Below are 19,171 nucleotides of genomic sequence, written 5' to 3' on the forward strand. Positions count from 1 at the left end.
AAATACTGATCAATGCCATCATAGTTATCCAATAACACAATCCCCATCACTCCTACCAACAACTCAATCATGCTTTAAATACCAACAACTACCAGCTGGAGTATAAAGTTGGTCGATAGTTTTCCAATAGTCTTCAATAGATATCAAAAGACATCTATTGCATCAAAGAAATCAATACAAGCAAGCTAACATACACATTTCATAATTACACGTATTTGTCCATGAAAACAAACAAGTTTTGGCACAGCTAGTAAAGAAATGAAAAGTGTTTTGAGCATCATTTTCCCTCAAAGAAATAATATAAAAAGGGGCCACGAAACTCACCTCAACAAGCAAGTAGTTATGCAAATCCAACAAGATCGCTAGAATCTACACAACATATAAATATGAACAAGTTACAATTATGGACATGGTCAATAACCGTCCATTGTAACCCGTATTTGATGTAATACACATATGGCTACTTTCAAAATATTCACAACTGATTTGTCATATATTATTAAGCTACAAGTCACATAACTTAATATATGGTATTTGTTTTAATGATTTAAGATTAAATTCTACAAGTTCATATTTACTGAAATTTTTGGTAACTTTATCTATTTTTTATTAGGATGAAACGAACGATTCAAGATTCCAAATCTTAATTACTGTTATATTAGAGTGTTATATACTTACATGAATTTTTACATAATTTATTTGGCAAGTTAACTATTTTTAAAAATTCAATGATTACAGACTAGTCAGAAAAATCACTGTTTGCGCACAGAAAAGTTTTATAAAAGTTAAGGGCCTTCGAAGCTTCAAAAAAATCCAATTTTTTTACTGTACAATCTTAACATCTCAAAAACGTTTCTGGAGAAAAATAATTTTCCAGTTCATAAAATCGACCAAGATATGACTATTTGAAGTCGACCAAAATCTGTTCGGAAAACTCAGCTTTGCGCAGTTTTGTAATAAAATTCGTTTGACAACCTTAAACCTCATATTTTGACACGAAACCACTTCCACCAGAAATTAGACTTCCTGAACTTAATTTTAGACACCAAAAACGTGACTTAACCATCTCCCATGACCAAGATACGACCTCTTAAAGTTAATAAACTGAATCTGTCTAGATTCTAAAATAACCCAACTTAAAGTTTTAAAGACTTCTACAATTAAATACTTATATAAAAACTTCCAAATCTTTCCAACACCTATTTACATCTGTTATTATGATTTCCATGCCTTCATAATTGAATTTCTCTAATTACATTAATTATTATAATACAATAAATACATAAACTTTTAACATTAATATGATTTATACTTTAAGCTTTTGATTTAACGCTAAAAAAAAACCCTTTCATTCATTATTATAAACTTGCCATAATATATATTCATCAAATAGGTTACTTATAAATAAAAATTAATAAATAAAAAGACTAATATATATGAAAAGAAAAGATAAGTAATTTACCCCAAGATTGATAATCACTCCTTACATACCTTAACAAATATAAAATACATATAATTTATAAGAATTTTACCATAGATTTTATATGATAAAAACCTTTAAAAAAAATAATGAAAAATTATTTGAACTCACCAAAAATCCAAGAACTCCCTATGATGAGTGTTTGACAATTGAAAGATCAAGAGAATTGAATTTTGTGGTGTTTTGTTTTTGTTAGACGGCAGCAAGCAAAGCAAGGAGGTTATATTTTTATTTAGGGTAATTAATTTATATATATTCATATAAATAAGTGTTTAAGAGTTTGAATATAATTAGGATACAATAGTATATAATCTATCAAGGGTTCTAATACGATTATAATTTCTAATACAAGTTAGAGACTATTATAAAATAATGATTTTGGTGACGGATGTCACACCCACTCAGTGGGCCATGTCCAATTTCCATCATGTATAAGGTCCGCCACCTTAGAACTAAGAGTAAAACCAGCCCTCCAAATAGATTTAAATGACACAATGTTTGCTAATGGCCCATTATGCTCCCAATTGTCAAACCAAGCATTAGCAGTCTTACCATTTCCAATCTTGAACCAAATAAAAGGCCTACAAGTTCCCCCACCTGTAAGAGCTTTCTCCAACTCCATGACATGTTTCCACTACAAGGGATTTCCCATAAGGTCTTGCCTCTTAATTTATATATGTTAACCCATTTGACCCATAAGGACTCTTTACTAATTAATAAGTCCCATACATGAGAAGTAATAATGGCTTTATTAAACATATCAAGTCTTCTAATGCCAAGCCCTCCCTCTTCTTTTGGTAAACATACAACGTCCCATGCTACCTTTGCCTTACCACGTTTTAGATCACCTTGACACCATAAAAAACCTCTCATCAACTGCTCGATTTCAGAAATAATCCTAGCGGGTAGAATGAAAACCGAAGACCAATACACTTGTAAAGAGGACAAAACAGATTGCACAAGTTGTAAACGCCCAGCAAATGATAAAAACTTATTCTTCCAGTCCGATATCCGATTGCACACCTTTTCAACAAGCTCTTTACAGTCCCTATAAATAAGCCTTGTTGAAACAAGAGGAACCCCCAAGTGTTTGACAGGTAAAGTACCTTCTTCAAATGGTAAGATGTTAAGAATTGCAAGCTTTATTGATAATGTTAATCTTAAAGAACATCAACGAAAATGGATTAGGGAAAAATTTATGTATAATCTTAAGGATAATATTATGTATGGGAAAGAAAGTGCATATATGGATGAGATTAGAGTTGCAGTAGAGCTTGCAAATGCTGCTAAATTTATCCATCAACTGCCTCAGGTTTCCAACTTAAGACTTCCATCCATGAAACTTTGTATATATGTTAAATACTTACAAATCGTAGATGGCCATTAGGTCATTTTGTCGAGTTAGTCGGATCTCATTACCTTACATTTAAAAGTTGGTTTCTGTTTTAGTATATCAGATCTCTCTTATATGCATTATGCATGCACAGCTTTTGCTGGTAATAATAAAAATTCTTTGAGCTTATCGGATCTCTCTTGTATGCATTATACATCTACAGCCTATGCAATGTAGCTACTGACATAAATCCTGCTGATCATATTAGAGTATTAGACTAATGTTGTGATGTATACGTTGACTCTCTAAAGTTTTACTTCGAGCTAGCTCGATGACATTGTTACTTATATCTCCATGAAATTTCTCAAGTGTCTGAAAATATAAACGGATTTCATGCGGTAACTTGTCATGTCATTAATACTGAAAAGTTGGATACAAACAATAAAAATGTTAACAATTTATATTCATAATAGTCTTTGGAATTAACTGTATTTATTACTGTTTTTCTTTTCTGCCCATATGTGGCTTCTTACACTGGGGAGAAAAAAGCTGTTGTAGATTACAATAATTCCCTTAGCTGCTTATAAGTGTGGAGTTAACCAAGGTCTGGCTGCTGGCCTTGGTCTTGGATCGATGGTATTCATCGTACATTGTAGCTATGCTTTTGCTGTTTGATAAGGAGTAAAGCTGATACTAGACACAGGGGGAATGTGGCTAACATCATTTCCTGTGTAATGACTGCATCCATGTGAGCATATTTCTTTGTCATGCCAGTACCCAAGTATTCAAGTCGCATGGTCAATAAGATGAATGCAGCATTTCAGATATAAGTTCTTTTTCTTTTTTTTTTTTTTTTTTAACTTTTGAGCTTTAAATTTAATCATAAAATGTGGCATTCTACAGGTCTCTTGGGCATACGTCTCCATGTTTGAGTACCTTTGCTGCAGGTCAGGCGGCAGCATTCAAAATGTTTGAAACTATAAACAGAAAGCCTGAAATAGTTGTGTCACGAGGGGGCAAGTGCCAAGCAATATACGTGGTGCCTTTGCTGCAGGTCAGGGCAACATTCAACACAAAGTATGGCCACTTTATGGTGCTTAACCATCCATTCACGGCTAAGGATGTAGCACAGGTGTACCTAGATAATGTGTACAAGTTGCAAGGGTACCCAAATTCCATTGTTTCTGACAGATACCCGGTATTCTTTACTGCCTTCTGGAAAGAGTTCATGTCTTTACAAGGTGTGGCCTTGAACCTTTCAACCTCGTACCACCTCTGGACACATGGCCAAAGAGAGGTGGTTAACCGGTGTTTGAAAGGGTACCTTGGATGCATGGTGACGGCCAAACCAGTGCCATCTCCCCTTTCAACATCTGTTGTTTCGTCTAATGGTGATAGCACTATTTTTTCGGATCCAGTCAAATACCAGAGTATTATTGGGGTCTCCAAAATGCTACTCTTTCTAGGCTTGATATCGCATTTGATGTGAACAAAGTGTGTCAATACATGCATTCCCCAACTCAGAATCATCGGTCAGCCGTTAAGCATATTCTTCGTCACTTACAAGGGACATCCGGTTACGGGTTACACATCTCTACTCTCTAGCAACTCAACAACTCAGTTACATGCTTATGTTGATGCCTCCTTCAATGCTATTAATATCTATTATGATGCTGATTGGGTTGGTTGCCCAGATGACTGTCGACCCCCGGGGAGATTTGCTATATATAATCTTGTCTCTTTGTCTGCTTGAAAACAAATGCACTGTATCTAGGTCATTCACAGAGGCTGAGTACAAGGCTTCAATATCTATTTCAAGAATTGCACATTCCTATGCAAACTACTCCAACATTGTGGTGTGACAATGTAGGCCCTACTTATTTGTCAACCAATCACGTCTTTCATGTTCGCACAAAGCATGCGAAAATTGATTTTCATTTTGTACGAGAGAAGGTTGATCAAGGAAACTTATCAGTAAAGTTCATATCTTCACATGATGAGATTGTTGATGTTTTTACGAAGCCCTTATCGGTTCTTGCTGTTGCGGTCCAAACTAAAAGTCACGCAATGACCTTAGCTTGAGGGGGCTTATTAGATATATTATATTCTATATATCAAGTTTTCATAGTATTAGTTTCCATGTATTAATTTAATAGACTCTTTGTAACCCACTTTTTTTTTAGCGGCAAATTTGGGCTCAATGACATGCCTCTTCATATACCCAACTTCAATTTCAGAGGAAACCTATTATAGGAACCTAGGACCTCTTGGTAGGCTCCACCAAGTTTTTCTATGAAGGTTTGGCTTGGGTATACCTAAGTTCAAGTACGAAAGGGCGGGTTTACCTCTATTGATCGGCGTGCCTTCAAGCGGATTAGTAAGGGGTTTTTCTCTATCGGGTATTTGAAATAGACATTTCTACTTCGAGGGAGCTCTCTAACGCGGACCCGGTTAAGACAACATATGTTAGACCTCACGCTGTGAAATTGCGACACGAAATTCACTTTTATAAATAAAAAAAAAAAAAACTTAATCACAATTAAAATTACAATAACCTACGTGGTTTTTGATGCATAGCTTGAATATGACACGACGAGGCGTTTATGTTTGATGATTTCTTTGTATTCCACCTTTTTCCATCCATTAATAGCTTCTTCATTAATATAGGAATCGCTATTAGGGTTCTTCTCCAGAGTCGCCATATACAACTTTCTTATAAATTATCATGATAATAATAATAATTTTTGGTTCTTGATTCTGAATTGATCGAGAAGTTGACGACACTGTCCAATCTAATTTGAAAAAAAAACATGTCCATAACTTGTTCATTTCCTCGTTTCAAATTCACTTTCTCAATTTCAAATCAATGCCAAATCTCTTCTTCTTCTTCTTCAAGAATGTTTCATAATTCAAGATTTATCAAAAAGCCTCAATATTTTTGTTCATTAAACACAAAACTAAGCTCTGCGCAACATTTTTTCAGATTGCTTACATACAATACACATAACTTTAGTTTTTTCCTACTATAGACATTCGGTCAAAGATAGTTACATTCCAGGAAACTAATCCCATGTTTATAAGATCAAACTCTTCTGATTTCATACCATTATCCAAACTAATGAACAACGAATATTTTTCTTTTCTTTTTCTTATCTGACCACCTAAGTCGGCATAACCAAAAAAGGCAGGCCACAAAATTATTTTCCGTTGATATTTGCTAATGCTAGGTTCATAACGGCCTCAACTAGGCTAATTTGGAAACACTCCTTTAGGCTAATTTGGAAACACTCCTTTTTCTATGATTTACAAAACAATATTGTTTACATTGAATTTTAAAACCTGGGTTCAATTTACCAATCACTGTGATCGCAATTTTTTTAATTTAAAAGAATGGAATAGAAACATGGGTGTTACAACGCGATTAAATAGCACAGATGACTCTTTCTTTTAAGCTTTAGATATACCTCTATGTTCTCTTTCAACATGCTCCACTAACGCCACCGGATCCCGAAACCCTTTGCTACACTTTGGACATACATCAACAGTTACCTTCATCAAACCCTTCTTTTCATGAATCATCTGCACATGATCTATCAATGCTGCAACCTTAGAAAATTTCATATTACATATTGGACATTGTTCCACTTGGCCACCTGCACCCCCTCCGCTAGAACCACCCTTACGACCCACTTCACTATTTCTATCATCACTGAGCACAAGGGATGAAACTGCATTGATTAAACTTGTACTCCAGCTTGATGATGACGAGGAGGAGGATACAGGACCCGTGGTGGTTCGTGTTTGTGGCGTATTTTGTTTTTGGCTATTTGAGAACCCCCAAAATGAAAATGTGGGCTCGGACATTTTGGGTCCAGGGCAACTATGGTCAAGTCCTAACCGGTGTTTCAAGCAGTGATCAATAGTACAATCACGGCATTGGATTGTGTTGGAAAATGTTAGGATTTCTCTACAACCACGTACAGGGCATTTCTTTTTCTTGGTGACTTTTTCATAGTTTGATGGATCACAATCTGTGTTAACATGAGATTCCCATGTTATGTTTGGGTCTTGTTCGGGGACTAAATGAACTCCTTTTGCGCAGAGCGGGCAGATGACTACAGTGCGATCATTCTTGTTGGCGTTTGGACATTTGTGTGTAGTGTAACTCCGATGTTCTAGACAAAATACCTGCAAGAATACGGATATATATATATATATAAGTACAAAAATGGCCAGTTTTGGATTATTAGTCATTCAGTCTCATAACAGGTTCAACAATCTGATTAACAAAGGTGGATTTTTTTTCTTGTTTTACCCTTCTTTTAAGTCAATCTTAATAAACCACACACTTTTTCACAGAAATCTCATTTTCTGTCATTTTACCTATATATCCTTTATAACCAAAACTTTTCAAACATTCAAGCATCTAGAAAACTAGTGATTACAATATCAAATTGAAGCACATATGAGTACTATTTCCTTTCTTCTAATTTATTGAACTCGATCAAGTGATTCTAATTCTTATTCAATTAAGTTATATGGTTCTGCTTCCTCTTCAATTCTTGTAAAGGGTAACTTTCAGCTAAAAACCCATGGGCCATGTGTCGTACCCACTGCCTAGACTAGTTGGACCAAATGTGTCGGATATTGTTGAAAGAAATGGTTAGGATATCCCATAACAAAATATAATAGATAGCTTTGTTTCTAATCCATATTCGAGACGAAAAATAAGATAATAGTCACCAAAACCTAGTTGATTATCAGTAATGTATTCACGTTGCAATTATACCGAACACTAGAGCTAGTCCGTTATCATAACCAAAAAGACAGATTCACAACTTATGCGCTAATCAACTTGAGCTTGTGTACTTTTCTTTGAGTAGAATTGTGAGCTTTTGTACTTAAATAAGCCATAACCTTAATTCAATCATCCGCAAAGCCATCAACAAGAAGCTTACTAGTTTGTTAAGATTATCAATAAGCCCATAAGCTATAAATATAATCTAACCAAAACAATGATCTACATTGTGACAATGATCTCTTGTACAGATTAAAATCCCCAAATTAAGCAATATAATGTCTAGTGTAATCATTTGTTCTATCCAAAAATATTCATAAAAAAACATTTTTCTTCTTCAATAACTAGCAATGGTGACTACCGAATATGGATAACCGACCGATTATCAGACGAGTCCCACAACTAACATGAGAAAAAAGGTAAATCTATAAGTCCTAACCTCCGTTTTTATACTATGGCATGAACTAATTTTCACAATAAATGATAACATCAAGAATCACAAAAATATCATCAAAAGAAATTAAAAAACAACAACAATTATAATACTGAGTAATAAATAATCAAAAAACAAATAGTTTGAATAAAAACATAACCTTGTTGCAACAATCACAAGTAAAAGGAAGGAAATCAATGAGTTTGCAATCATCAACACTACAATGTTTTCCAAGATTTGGAAAAGCCGGTGTTCCCATTACTTAAGTTTTCTTCTAACAATTATTAAATAAGATATAACTAAAAAATTTTGATTTGTTTTTGTGGGTGTTGATGATTATAAAATTTTAGATATGGGAATTTGATAAAGATTGAAACTTTCGATTTCCACGATCAAATGTCGTTCACGCGGAATCGAAAGTTTCAAGAATGTTTTGACAGGGAAGATGATGATGGATTGGGAAGGTGTTAAGCAACTACCAAATAATTAAATAAAGGGCATACTGGTAATTTTAGATGGAGCTAATTGTAATATTTTACCAACCATTCTTTGACTGTGTTCCATACACATTTTAACTTGTCAAACCCTTTGTAATTTATTTTTATTTTTATTAAAATACGCTCTCTAATATATGAAAATTTGTTAGAAGTCCAGATTGATATTTAGAATCGTTTAAGTTAGCCTAACATGTTAAATAACAAAATTCAAAATTTAATTCCATCAAATATTCATATATTCCAAAAACTAAACAATTATGTCCCCTACGAAAATACATTTTTTTTAGAAATACCTCACTAATCACTTGTATTGCACAAGACAAACGTAAATGCATAGGAAAGTTATATCAAAAGTTCACACCATAATTTTATAAAAAAGATACAATTATTTTGTACATGTTAATGAAAATGCATAGGGACTCATTAGCAAGACCCAAATTAGAATGTACTTCCCTTATTTTTCAAAAACTTCATTGATGTAATTATGAAATTTTGTAAAGTATACATTAAGTTATCCTAGTTTAGTTTTTAGGGACAATTTTGGACTTCCTCTGGCTTAGGGCCCAGTAAGAGAAAACCATTACATTGTGGGCTTCATTGGAGGGTGATCCATTGTGCAGCCTTATTTGTGGGCTGGATCTGCCTCCTTTTCCCATTGCTGAGAATGAACCAGCCAACTTCATTAGCTTTTACTGTATAAATTTACTGTGACAACCAAACGAGAAGAAATGGAAAATGTAAAATAAGCCCATTTTTTTTTGGAGGACTTGAATTGGAAGAAAAAAGTACTGTAAAATCATATGGCATGTTACGACAACGGTCCATTTTTTATACATGTGACCAACAATATATCTACACGTATTGAAATGGACCGTGAAACACAAATTAATTTGTTGTGATAAATACAAGCTTCAAGTGTGTGTTTATTGTTTACGTTCGAAAAATAGAAGTATGTGGGTGTTCAATTCATTACTTTCATCCACATGTGTATAAGAAACTAGCGTTGTACCCGCGCGATGCAGTGGGGAATAAGAAAAAAACGCCGGTGGTTCGTGGGGCGGTAGCGATGAAAAAGAAAAAAAAATAAGCCGACGGCTGTGGATGGTGGGTTGATGGTGGTTTTTGGGGCGGTGGTGGATGGTGTTTATGGGGGAATAGCGTACATAGAAGGTGGATTGCGGTGGTGGATGGTGGTATTTGGGGCGGTGGTGGATGGTGTATATGGGGGGAGAAAATCAGAGAAGGGGAGAGGGAGAGGAAATCGAAAATCGGATGACGTATGTGTGTGTAATGAGCGTGATGGATAAAAAATAGGTTAGTGTAAATTAGGAGGGCATAAAAGACATTTTAAAGATAGAGGTGTTAAAAAAGGGGTGGGGTAGTTTGCTTATTAAGGGAGTATAGATACGCTAATATCAACTAATTACGAGTATGATTTATGAAACAAAAGTTAATAGATGAAAGGATTACTTTTGCAGTTATAAAATTATTGAGGGGAACAAAATGAAAATATTTGTACATTATAAATAAAAATCTTCTCACCAAAACCACTGACCGCTAGGGTTTTGTATATCATCTGTATCTATCTCTATCTCTATATTCTTATTTCTTCATCAAGGTAAAATTAATTTCCATTATTTCAATCTATTTTTCATTTTAGTAAATTAACTCATGCTATTTCTAATTTATTTACTTTCATTTCATAAGATCTATAAATTTTGTGTATCTATATATGTGTATTTGTATGCCAAAAAGTGATATTTTTTTAGATAAAGATGTTATTAGGGTTTTTAGTGTATAGATATAGTTCACTGTATGTATTGTGTTTTGTGTTTGTAAGTTTATCTATGTATATATTTTAGAGTAAGATTTTAAGAATAATGTTTTTTAGTTGGTTGTTCTTATCTATTTGTATATCTCTGTGTGAGTGTATATATATATATATGTACACACTGATGTAAAATAGTTTGTTGAGAAAATCTTTAAAAAGCACTTACTAGATGTACTTGTTGAGGTTTGAAAAAGAATATTATGTTATGTTTATCGGCTTATCGGGTAGATTTAAGTTGGTAAGTAGTGTTAAAATGAGGTTTTTTGGATTGTTATTCATATTTTTCAGGTTTAGCGTATCTAAGTATCGAGTAATAAGTACTTTGAAGTGTTTGGATGGGACTCAAAATTATGTTTATTAGCTTGTTTGAAAGGTTTTTGAGAAGCTGTTAGTGTTTTGGTAATTTTGTTTTGACAGTTTGCTGTTGTATAAGAAGTGTCTTTGTGCTTAGTATTAGTTGGTTGTGTGTAACAAATATGTTGGCCTTGTTCGTTTAAGTCGGTGTGTCTTAATTAAGTAGGTAATCTGTTTTGAAAGTTTGAATGGTATCTATTTATTTTAAAAGGAAGTTTGCATTTCTAAATAAGCAACTACAAGTTTAAAGAATGATCTCTAGCATTTCATATATCGGTAAAATTGATTCAAAAGTTGTAATGCTATACGACAAGCCCTTTTTGTTTCTCTTGTGATTATGAAATAAGTGTAGTTCTGTCTTTTGTTCTCTCATGTTAAAGTTATATGTCAAAATGCCAATACAGAATTGCAGACCACGCCACATTTTTGTTAATCAACAGATTGTTACCTTATTTTCCTGCACATATATATGTCAGGTTTAACCAATTTTTATTTTGTATTACGACAGATGAATGTTGAAAAGCTGATGAAGATGGCTGGTGCTGTTCGCACTGGTGGCAAGGGTAGCGTTAGAAGGTCTACTTTCTCTCTTAAGCTTGATTTTATTATGTTTGTATGTATATTAGTGTTTGATTTTGTACAGTATATTCTTCTTCATGTTAGTTTATCTATTCTAAGTTTCTTGTATATCTTGACTTGCAGAAAGAAGAAGGCAGTGCATAAGACAACAACCACGGATGACAAAAGGCTGCAAAGCACTTTGAAAAGAATAGGGGTACAAGGAATACCACAAATTGAAGAAGTTAACATTTTCAAGGATGACACTGTTATTCAGTTTTTGAACCCTAAAGGTACCAACTATGAAAGATGCTTTCATTTGTTTGCTAGGTTTTTGTTAACTGAATACGCTGTATAAAATTATATGCCTTTTGTTTCAGTTCAAGCCGCTGTTAATGCCAACACTTGGGTTGTTAGCGGTCCTTCTCAAACCAAGAGTATGTTCCCTATTTATTTCTAATGCTCTGCCAAATCTAGTATGCATACGACTGATTTATGTTTTTGTGGTGCTTTAGATTTGCAAGATATGATCCCAACCCTTTTTAACCATCTGGGTATGTAAAAATTCAATATTCTATATCTTCAATGCGTAGGTTTTGACTTCTTGTATCTAAAATTATAGAGATATAATTCGTGGATGTTATACAGGGGCTGATAACTTGGATAATCTGAAGAAGTTGGCTGAGCAGATCCAGAAGCAGCAGCAGGCAGCACCAGGTGCGAGTGATGGCGCTGCTGCTATGTCAACAATACAAGAGGATGATGATGAAGTCCCGGAACTTGTTGAGGGTGAAACTTTTGAAGCTGTTGCCGAGGAAGGACAGAAATCATAGGATACTTGTTATGTTGTTTTTGGGTTTGGTAGGAGCACTTGTCGTTATGCATATGTACGTTTGTTAATTAAATTCTGAACTTGCAAGAAGAGGTTTTTATCTCTTTATTTATCTTATGAGCAAGTCTTTAGACATGAATGCAGTTTTTAATAACAAGTAATAGCTCCTTTATTGCCAACAAATGACATTTGTTACCATTTTAAGAGACACTCATAACTAATGATACTTTAGCTTGACTGATACATATAGAATTTGCTCACTAATGTGAGTGAAAACTCATAAATAATCAACACATTTCAAGACATCTCATCTCTAGACTATGATCTCAATAGACCACTTGTACATCTCCTCTTGAGCCAGTGGTACCATGACGGTTACTAATCCATTTGAATCATTATAGTCGAACTTGGTATCAGCACCATCCACAGTACACTTGAGAGGGCGTTGTGATGAATAAGCTCCAAATCGACCACATCCTCGTACTTTTAGAGCCACTGTTGCAGTTACTGGTGGGTTTTCGAGTAGAGGGTTGGAGTGGTCGCCATGGACAACAGTTTTTGGAGCTGCGTGGACTTCAAATTGCTCCACCGCGCCGCCACTATTGAACATGTCGAGCAAACCTATTGGTGCAACTGATATGTTATCTGCTACCTCCTGTTAAATGAAGAAGTAAGTTCAGTTCATTCAGTAAAAATAATTTATGTGGATATGTTGCGGTCCAAGGTTTGAAAGAGACTAACCTTTAGAGGACAGAAATGGAATAGTTCATACTCGAGGACCTTGAGTGTTACAGGTACAGATACACCTTTTGGTAACCGAATTATCTCGCCTGAAAAATCGAATATTCATGATTACTGTGAACTCCTCATTCCGATTTCAAGTCAATGTGGTAGTTTTGCCACATTTACTTATTTAGAGGTTCAATCCGATGATCTTTTGTCTCTATTGGGTGGAAGGGGTCAAAAATCGTCAAAGGTGTAATTTTAACGCCATGAAACTCTTGAATCACTTTATTAAAGTTTTAAGATTGTTAGTGATATTGACTCACCAAACGTTTTGCAAGGATAGACGAATTTTGGTCAGAAAGTGTCACGGGTCAGCTACCTGGTCATTTCGTGCCCAATAAAAAGAATTATCCATTTTGACGTGTTAGCCGACCCTTAACTTTTGCTACGTTAGAAAGTTTGAAATGGTATGCTACCTGATCTTTGACAATACACCACCGTTTCCCCATGCCAGTCCTGACCAGCTACCTGACTTAGGGAGTCCACATCAGTGGATTGAACAGAACCAGTAAGAATGCCAGGAGATGCATTATGGATACGGGTTTTCTTTTCAACTTTGCACCAACCGGCACCCTGGCAGTTGAATACACCAACTACACCTGTGCACTTATTCACATTCCAAACCTTAAGCAGACTGCAGAAACATTAGAGTCAAAGTCAACTTCCCTAAACAAATGTAATGGCTATAGCAAGAATGATCAACTAAATTTGGGAATAAAGAGCAAATACCTGATCCCGTCTCTAGCTGGATCAGCAAAAAGACAATCGAGCGTTGGTCTTCCGGGCAATTGGGCACGAAGCACTGACCCATCTGGAAGGACCAACTTCTTTAATAGATCAAAGTTGTGGTTGCCAGGCTTGTCGCTAATTAAACAAAATCCAATTTAGTGTATGGTCTTTTTCATGTTTATATCCTAAACCTTTATGAAAAAGAATAAGAAACATGATTAATTACCTAACATAAATGGCACCTCCACCAATAGCTCGGGCTGCAGCATGATAATCAGCAGCTGGATGAAGGCTCTGCATATTTGGTTAGTGAAATAGAAAACAAGTTAGCTAATACATCTTACCCAAAAAAAAGCTTTTGAATAATTTGTGTATTTACTAATGAATGGGTCGATTTGGGTTATCTTATCTCTACATAGTTAAATAGGTAAATCAAAAAAAGTTTAGCTTGAAACCTCACAGTGGATTAAGTTTCTGTGAAGTTATCATTCAGACTAGTTAATTTTTCAAAAGATATTAAACGTTTGGGACAAAAAGGGGTCAAGATGGCCCGTTTTGACCTGTATCAGAAATGTAGCCATCATGACCAGTCATCAAAACCGCCTATTTTATGCCCTATAGCGAATTACTTACATGGAACATGTCCCAATCAGGTTGCATAAATTCCCCAAGAAATAGTGTATTATAAGCCACGGAAGAAATATGGATTGTATGAGAAGCAGGGTCATGAGGATAGAAGTCGTCAGAGGCTCTAACAATTGCAGTTTGTTTAGCACTGTAGAGCCCATCAGTATTATGGCACATACAAGCAATACATCCATTATCTCTGAAGTTCTTTGAAATCGAAGCTTCAAGAGCCTGGATGTAGCTCCGTGTAAGAGAAACTCTACCACCATGACCTGCCCCGAGAGTTTCAATTATATTTTGAACATCGACTTTGACTCCATCAACTCCACATGAAGCAAGGTATGCATGAAGCTCATTGTAGAAGTTGAAAACCTTTCTGGGGTGCACCAGACCCAGACCATGGACCGAAAGACTATCCATGACTATGTCTGGCTGGTTCCCCTTTACACCTGGTGATTGAACCGGGTATGCCATAGTCGGGTCATAATGTTCCATCCCAGCCACACTTGGGTTGACCCCGCCCCAGTAGCCTGCAAGAGCATGCCAAACATATACGTACCTGCAATAACCCGAGTGAGCTTTCTATGGCTGGCAATAGGCCAAATAGTGAAAGAGGCATGTGATAGTCGCCAAAAGGCTATATGCAAGTATAATATCAGTAATGCAGTTGACTATTTCCCATGTTCATGTGATAATGTACCAGTGGTAATTTTACATTTTTCTTGTTCCGTCTTCCTTGTGCATGAACTTACATGATCTTATATCAACATATAAACTTCTCTTACTAGTTTATAAGTAGCTCGTTTGATACTTAAAGCTAAGTATGTACTATGTGGAGCAAAGGGAGTACCGTTTTCACCTAATCTGATCAGTTAACTTTTAGAAGAGTTGAGCAAAAGAAGAAAAACTTAACGAAGTTATAGTGAACATACTTCACTTTATGATTTTCCTTGGCTTCATCTATGACATGCTTTAATCCCGGGGAATGGTCATCTTTCTTCTTTTGGAATTTTTCATTCTCTTTGATTCCTGTTAATCTGTTTGCAAACCTGCAAGATTTATTAAGGCCCAAGTCAACTTAAGCAATAAAGTAATTCTTACATTGAGAAAAAGGTAATTATGTTGATTGGATTACTTACTGTGCCCCTTCTTGTACAACAACATTAGAGTCCTTGTTCTCGTTACCAATCTGTTGCCAACCATCATCTATGATTAAGAACCGTGGTGGAGTCCCTCCTTCTGATAAACTGCAATGGCAAACCGTAAATGTTCAATTTTTAAGCCGGGGCTCTCTTTACCTTTAAAAATTGATGTAAGAACTAAAATATGAAGTACCAATTGAAATTACCTTTTGAGACCTTCTTCAACTCCCTCTGCAGTGACTTCAGTGTAAAACGCATCCCATGTGCACCAGCCAAACCAGTCAAGTAATCCGGGTAACTATTATATCAACCAGCAAAGTTGAAAAAGTGATAAAAACGAAAAGAGAAAATAAGACATAAATCTATTCTCATTTAGGAAACTTTAATGATATGAGCTTTCTTACCTTTTTCTTTTCTCTGTGATAAAATGTTTGCATATGGTTCTCCACAGCCCTGTTCAGAAACACAAATTTACTTGAGAAACCTTAGTGATATTATATGATTTCCTACATCCAGATTAAGTTTGTTTTTTTTTTAAATTTTAAATATCCGCGTTAAAATCCAACAAAATTACACAAAGTTGATAAGTGCACTTACTTGACAGCCCGGTTAATGACCTCAAAGGGATTTGTTCCAGCATGCATATAGACAAGGTTAAGCCCTTGGTTAGTTTCAACTGCATGGTCCCCTGAGTAATAGCAACCATATGTCCATATATCAATAGTTAGTTAAACCATAAGTTACTAAGGCATTAAGGTGTTACTGTGTGATCAGATATGAATAAAAATGTCTTTATCAGATTAATGTACTAACCACTCTCAAGGCAAATCTCTAGTTCATTTTTGTCGTTGCCTTGAAGAACAGCCCGGAATTGGCCTTCCAGGAGTGGAAGAAATACGGTATAGATTGTGGGACTGTTATCATTGTTGTCCTTGCTCTCCACAAGCATAAATTGTGTCTCTAGTGGAATATCCTTTCCACATGTTCCCATTCTTTGAGTCATCCACCATAGCTTGAAACGGAAACAACACATAAATCGTAGGTCCCTGTTTGAATTGAAAATCAAAATCGACGTTTTCAAAATATTAGATATTTATCAAATATCATATGCTTTTTGTACTCTACAAGGACATACTGGTGTGGCAGTTTGTGTCAAGTTAAGGTTAGCAAGTTTTGGCATGTAGATATCACCCAAGAACCTGACCCATTCAGTTAATAGTGTAGAAAAAATATCTAACCCAAACCCAGACAAGACCTGTGTAACCTTTTATCTAAATAGGCGAAACAGGTTGGGGGTCACTACAAATAATAATGCAATTATCCACACTTTTAGTTAGCGCGAACAAATTATATAAGTTTGTCACGCTTTTATGTGTGTAAAACTACACAAGTAGAACTTTATCTTATTATCTACACTAAAAGATATAAAATTTTAAAATCCACAATTTTAAGTATGGACTTTCATATTTAATTTGTCAAACCATTTTTGTCCACGTTACATATTATAATTAGTGTAGACATGAGTGTTGTGACAAATTAAATATGAAAGTCCACAACTGAAATTGTGGATTTTTAAAACTTCACACCGAATAAATTTATACACATTTTTAGTTTAATATAGTTTACACATAAAAGCGTTACAACTTTTTATAATTTGTTCACGCTAACCTAAAAGTGAGGATAATTACGATATTATTTGTAGTTTTTAACAAGTTAGGAGGTTAAACTTATATACAAGTAATATTTAGGGCTATGAAAACTCTATCCATCCTGAAACTGGCCTGAAAAACATTTAAACAAGTTAGGAGGTTGAACTTCTGTCTCGTGTCAAATATTATTGTTACCCTTGACGTGTCCCACCAAAGATTATCAAAAATTATAGGTTCAAATCTCATAGACATTTGTTTTGAGTTATTTTCATCACCAATAAATGAGGAATGAATATATAAAAAGAGTCCAAAACTTACTCTAAGACTCCCACTGGGAAAACATGAAGACTTTTGCTATTTGAAGATGATGCACCAATAAATGCACCAGTTATTAGCCCTGACCCTGAACCTGGAGTCAACACAATGTTTTCTGCAACTCCCTTAAGGATAGTTTTCCCATGAACCACAAGGTTTCCATTATCAATAGAGATCTTTGGCGTAATCGTCATCTTGTCACACGATATTAACAGTCTCTAACGATAAACTACATTTTTAACAAAAAAAAAAAAAAACATGAGTACATTTCCATTTTAGTATGTTTGCATATATATTACACTAACAATACTCAAAACCACAATATTTCTAAACTTGTGCCATGAAATCCAGATACCAAAACCACAATAATTCTAAAGGGTTCAGTAATGTTATGATGGCAAGGTCTATGAACGGAGTAGTTTTTAAACGTCTTGGGTTTGCGATCTAAAAAGAATTAGCGGCGCCTCATTTGACTTTTATTTCTATGTAAAATGTTTAATTTGATTTAACAAGAAACACATATATTTTGGAAAATATTAAATGTTAAATGCAGCCCGTACGTAACATACATAAAAATATTGTACCTTTTATAGCCAACTGAATAGTAATTTAATTCACCTTAACTACAAGGTTTACCAAAACTCATATAGATATGTAAAATTGCTTTGTCAAAACTTATAAAGGTTGCCCAATATTCCGAAAAAGGAAATCTTTGTCGCTTGTATTTATATCATTAAACTTTGTTGTGTTCCATCAATAGGAAAATACAAAACTAGCAACAACTCTTCAATATTTCCATTATTGCGTCCACGAAAAGGATAATTAACCCCCATTTTTTATACATAAAAAAAAATACTACATATTTTGAGATTGCCTTAATCATACGAAATCACATATGATGGTCAATCTAGACCGTTCATTATTTAATCTAAGAGCCCGGATCATTTTGATCCTAAAGTTTTTGTGCATGTATGTATGAATACATTTTGGGCTTATTCTTAAAAATTCATTTTCTAATGATTCTCATGAAATTTTCAAGAAACTTCAAATACACGATAAATGTTAGACATAATAATGAAATATAAAATTTAACATGGAAAACAATCGATCATAAGATGCAAAAGAAAACATTCTAATAAACTTCTTAATCGTCAACAGTACTTAAAACTAACCTTTTTCTTCGAATTTATCCTTGACAAAAGACTTTGTTTCGCTTAAGCTTCTCGAATTAGAGACCCAAGTTACAACCAAAACCTCTGCTTATATATATAATCAGCACAGAAGAATCACACCTCGGATGTCGAAATGCGAGCTTCTTTCGAGAGATTTTGGATAAAATTAATTAGCAACAAGAAACGAACACTTTTATGTCACAAAATGTAACAAGTTTAAACTTGGAAGACATAACTTATGGGCGGGGGGTTTATATACTTGTGAAAGGATTACATGTCAAACAAATTCATGCCACGTGGGTGATAAGTATTGGATGGTTGGTACATGATATTTTTACATATTTTTCCCTTCTAAATATAGATTTTTTGAAATGCTAACCATGTGAACCGGTAGGTATGCATATCTTTTAAGAAACCTTAAATTTTATTGTATTTTAATAATGAATTTAAGATACAAATGATAGAGAGTACCAAGTTGGCAAGCACTTCTTTGTCTATATCATATAATCAATAATAATTGTATATGTCTAGATTAGATGTGCTGTTTTTTGTCTTTGGATTTTTTAGTGTGTTGATTGCTTAAGAAGGTGTTAGGGGTGTTTGGTATGAGTGAATCAAAGAAAATGAAAATATAA

At 34.5% G+C, this 19,171-nt stretch overlaps 3 protein-coding genes across 3 annotated transcripts; 1 reads left to right on the forward strand and 2 right to left on the reverse strand.

Moving 5' to 3' along the window:
• Positions 1-6,115: 6,115 nt before the first annotated feature.
• On the reverse strand, positions 6,116-8,469 carry LOC122582051 (zinc finger AN1 and C2H2 domain-containing stress-associated protein 13-like). Its single transcript, XM_043754399.1, has 2 exons — positions 8,205-8,469; positions 6,116-7,001 (listed from the first exon to the last, which is right to left on the reverse strand). Exons 1-2 carry the CDS (start codon positions 8,301-8,303, stop codon positions 6,261-6,263), a joined length of 840 nt encoding a protein of 279 aa, XP_043610334.1. The 5' UTR covers positions 8,304-8,469; the 3' UTR covers positions 6,116-6,260.
• A 1,601-nt stretch (positions 8,470-10,070) lies between these two features.
• On the forward strand, positions 10,071-12,299 carry LOC122583931 (basic transcription factor 3-like). The gene is made up of 6 exons (XM_043756307.1): positions 10,071-10,159; positions 11,235-11,302; positions 11,429-11,577; positions 11,665-11,721; positions 11,800-11,838; positions 11,933-12,299. Exons 2-6 carry the CDS (start codon positions 11,235-11,237, stop codon positions 12,115-12,117), a joined length of 498 nt encoding a protein of 165 aa, XP_043612242.1. The 5' UTR covers positions 10,071-10,159; the 3' UTR covers positions 12,118-12,299.
• Positions 12,261-18,742, reverse strand: LOC122583930 (probable galactinol--sucrose galactosyltransferase 2). The gene is made up of 14 exons (XM_043756306.1): positions 18,537-18,742; positions 17,368-17,593; positions 16,214-16,446; positions 15,998-16,088; positions 15,805-15,853; positions 15,607-15,698; positions 15,398-15,505; positions 15,191-15,307; positions 14,265-14,817; positions 13,858-13,925; positions 13,632-13,766; positions 13,319-13,536; positions 12,858-12,946; positions 12,261-12,771 (listed from the first exon to the last, which is right to left on the reverse strand). The coding sequence occupies exons 2-14, from the start codon at positions 17,556-17,558 to the stop codon at positions 12,430-12,432; spliced, it is 2,286 nt and encodes a 761-aa protein (XP_043612241.1). The 5' UTR covers positions 17,559-17,593; positions 18,537-18,742; the 3' UTR covers positions 12,261-12,429.
• Positions 18,743-19,171: the final 429 nt, after the last annotated feature.

The sequence above is a fragment of the Erigeron canadensis genome, chromosome 9 (assembly GCF_010389155.1).
Source record: "Erigeron canadensis isolate Cc75 chromosome 9, C_canadensis_v1, whole genome shotgun sequence".
NCBI lineage: Eukaryota > Viridiplantae > Streptophyta > Magnoliopsida > Asterales > Asteraceae > Erigeron > Erigeron canadensis.

What these genes read in the sequence shown, in the direction of transcription:
- LOC122582051 (XM_043754399.1), bottom strand. Translation starts at nt 8,303, where the DNA reads ATGGGAACACCGGCTTTTCCAAATCTTGGAAAACATTGTAGTGTTGAT. An exon ending in CTTGTGATTGTTGCAACAAG is followed by an intron (nt 7,002 to 8,204) that starts GTTATGTTTTTA and finishes GTATTCTTGCAG; the next exon opens with GTATTTTGTCTAGAACATCG.
- LOC122583931 (XM_043756307.1), top strand. Translation starts at nt 11,235, where the DNA reads ATGAATGTTGAAAAGCTGATGAAGATGGCTGGTGCTGTTCGCACTGGT. An exon ending in CGGTCCTTCTCAAACCAAGA is followed by an intron (nt 11,722 to 11,799) that starts GTATGTTCCCTA and finishes GTGGTGCTTTAG; the next exon opens with ATTTGCAAGATATGATCCCA. An exon ending in AACCCTTTTTAACCATCTGG is followed by an intron (nt 11,839 to 11,932) that starts GTATGTAAAAAT and finishes GATGTTATACAG; the next exon opens with GGGCTGATAACTTGGATAAT.
- LOC122583930 (XM_043756306.1), bottom strand. Translation starts at nt 17,558, where the DNA reads ATGACGATTACGCCAAAGATCTCTATTGATAATGGAAACCTTGTGGTT. An exon ending in GTCATTAACCGGGCTGTCAA is followed by an intron (nt 15,854 to 15,997) that starts GTAAGTGCACTT and finishes GTTTCTGAACAG; the next exon opens with GGCTGTGGAGAACCATATGC. An exon ending in CTGATTGGGACATGTTCCAT is followed by an intron (nt 13,926 to 14,264) that starts GTAAGTAATTCG and finishes CCAAATATGCAG; the next exon opens with AGCCTTCATCCAGCTGCTGA.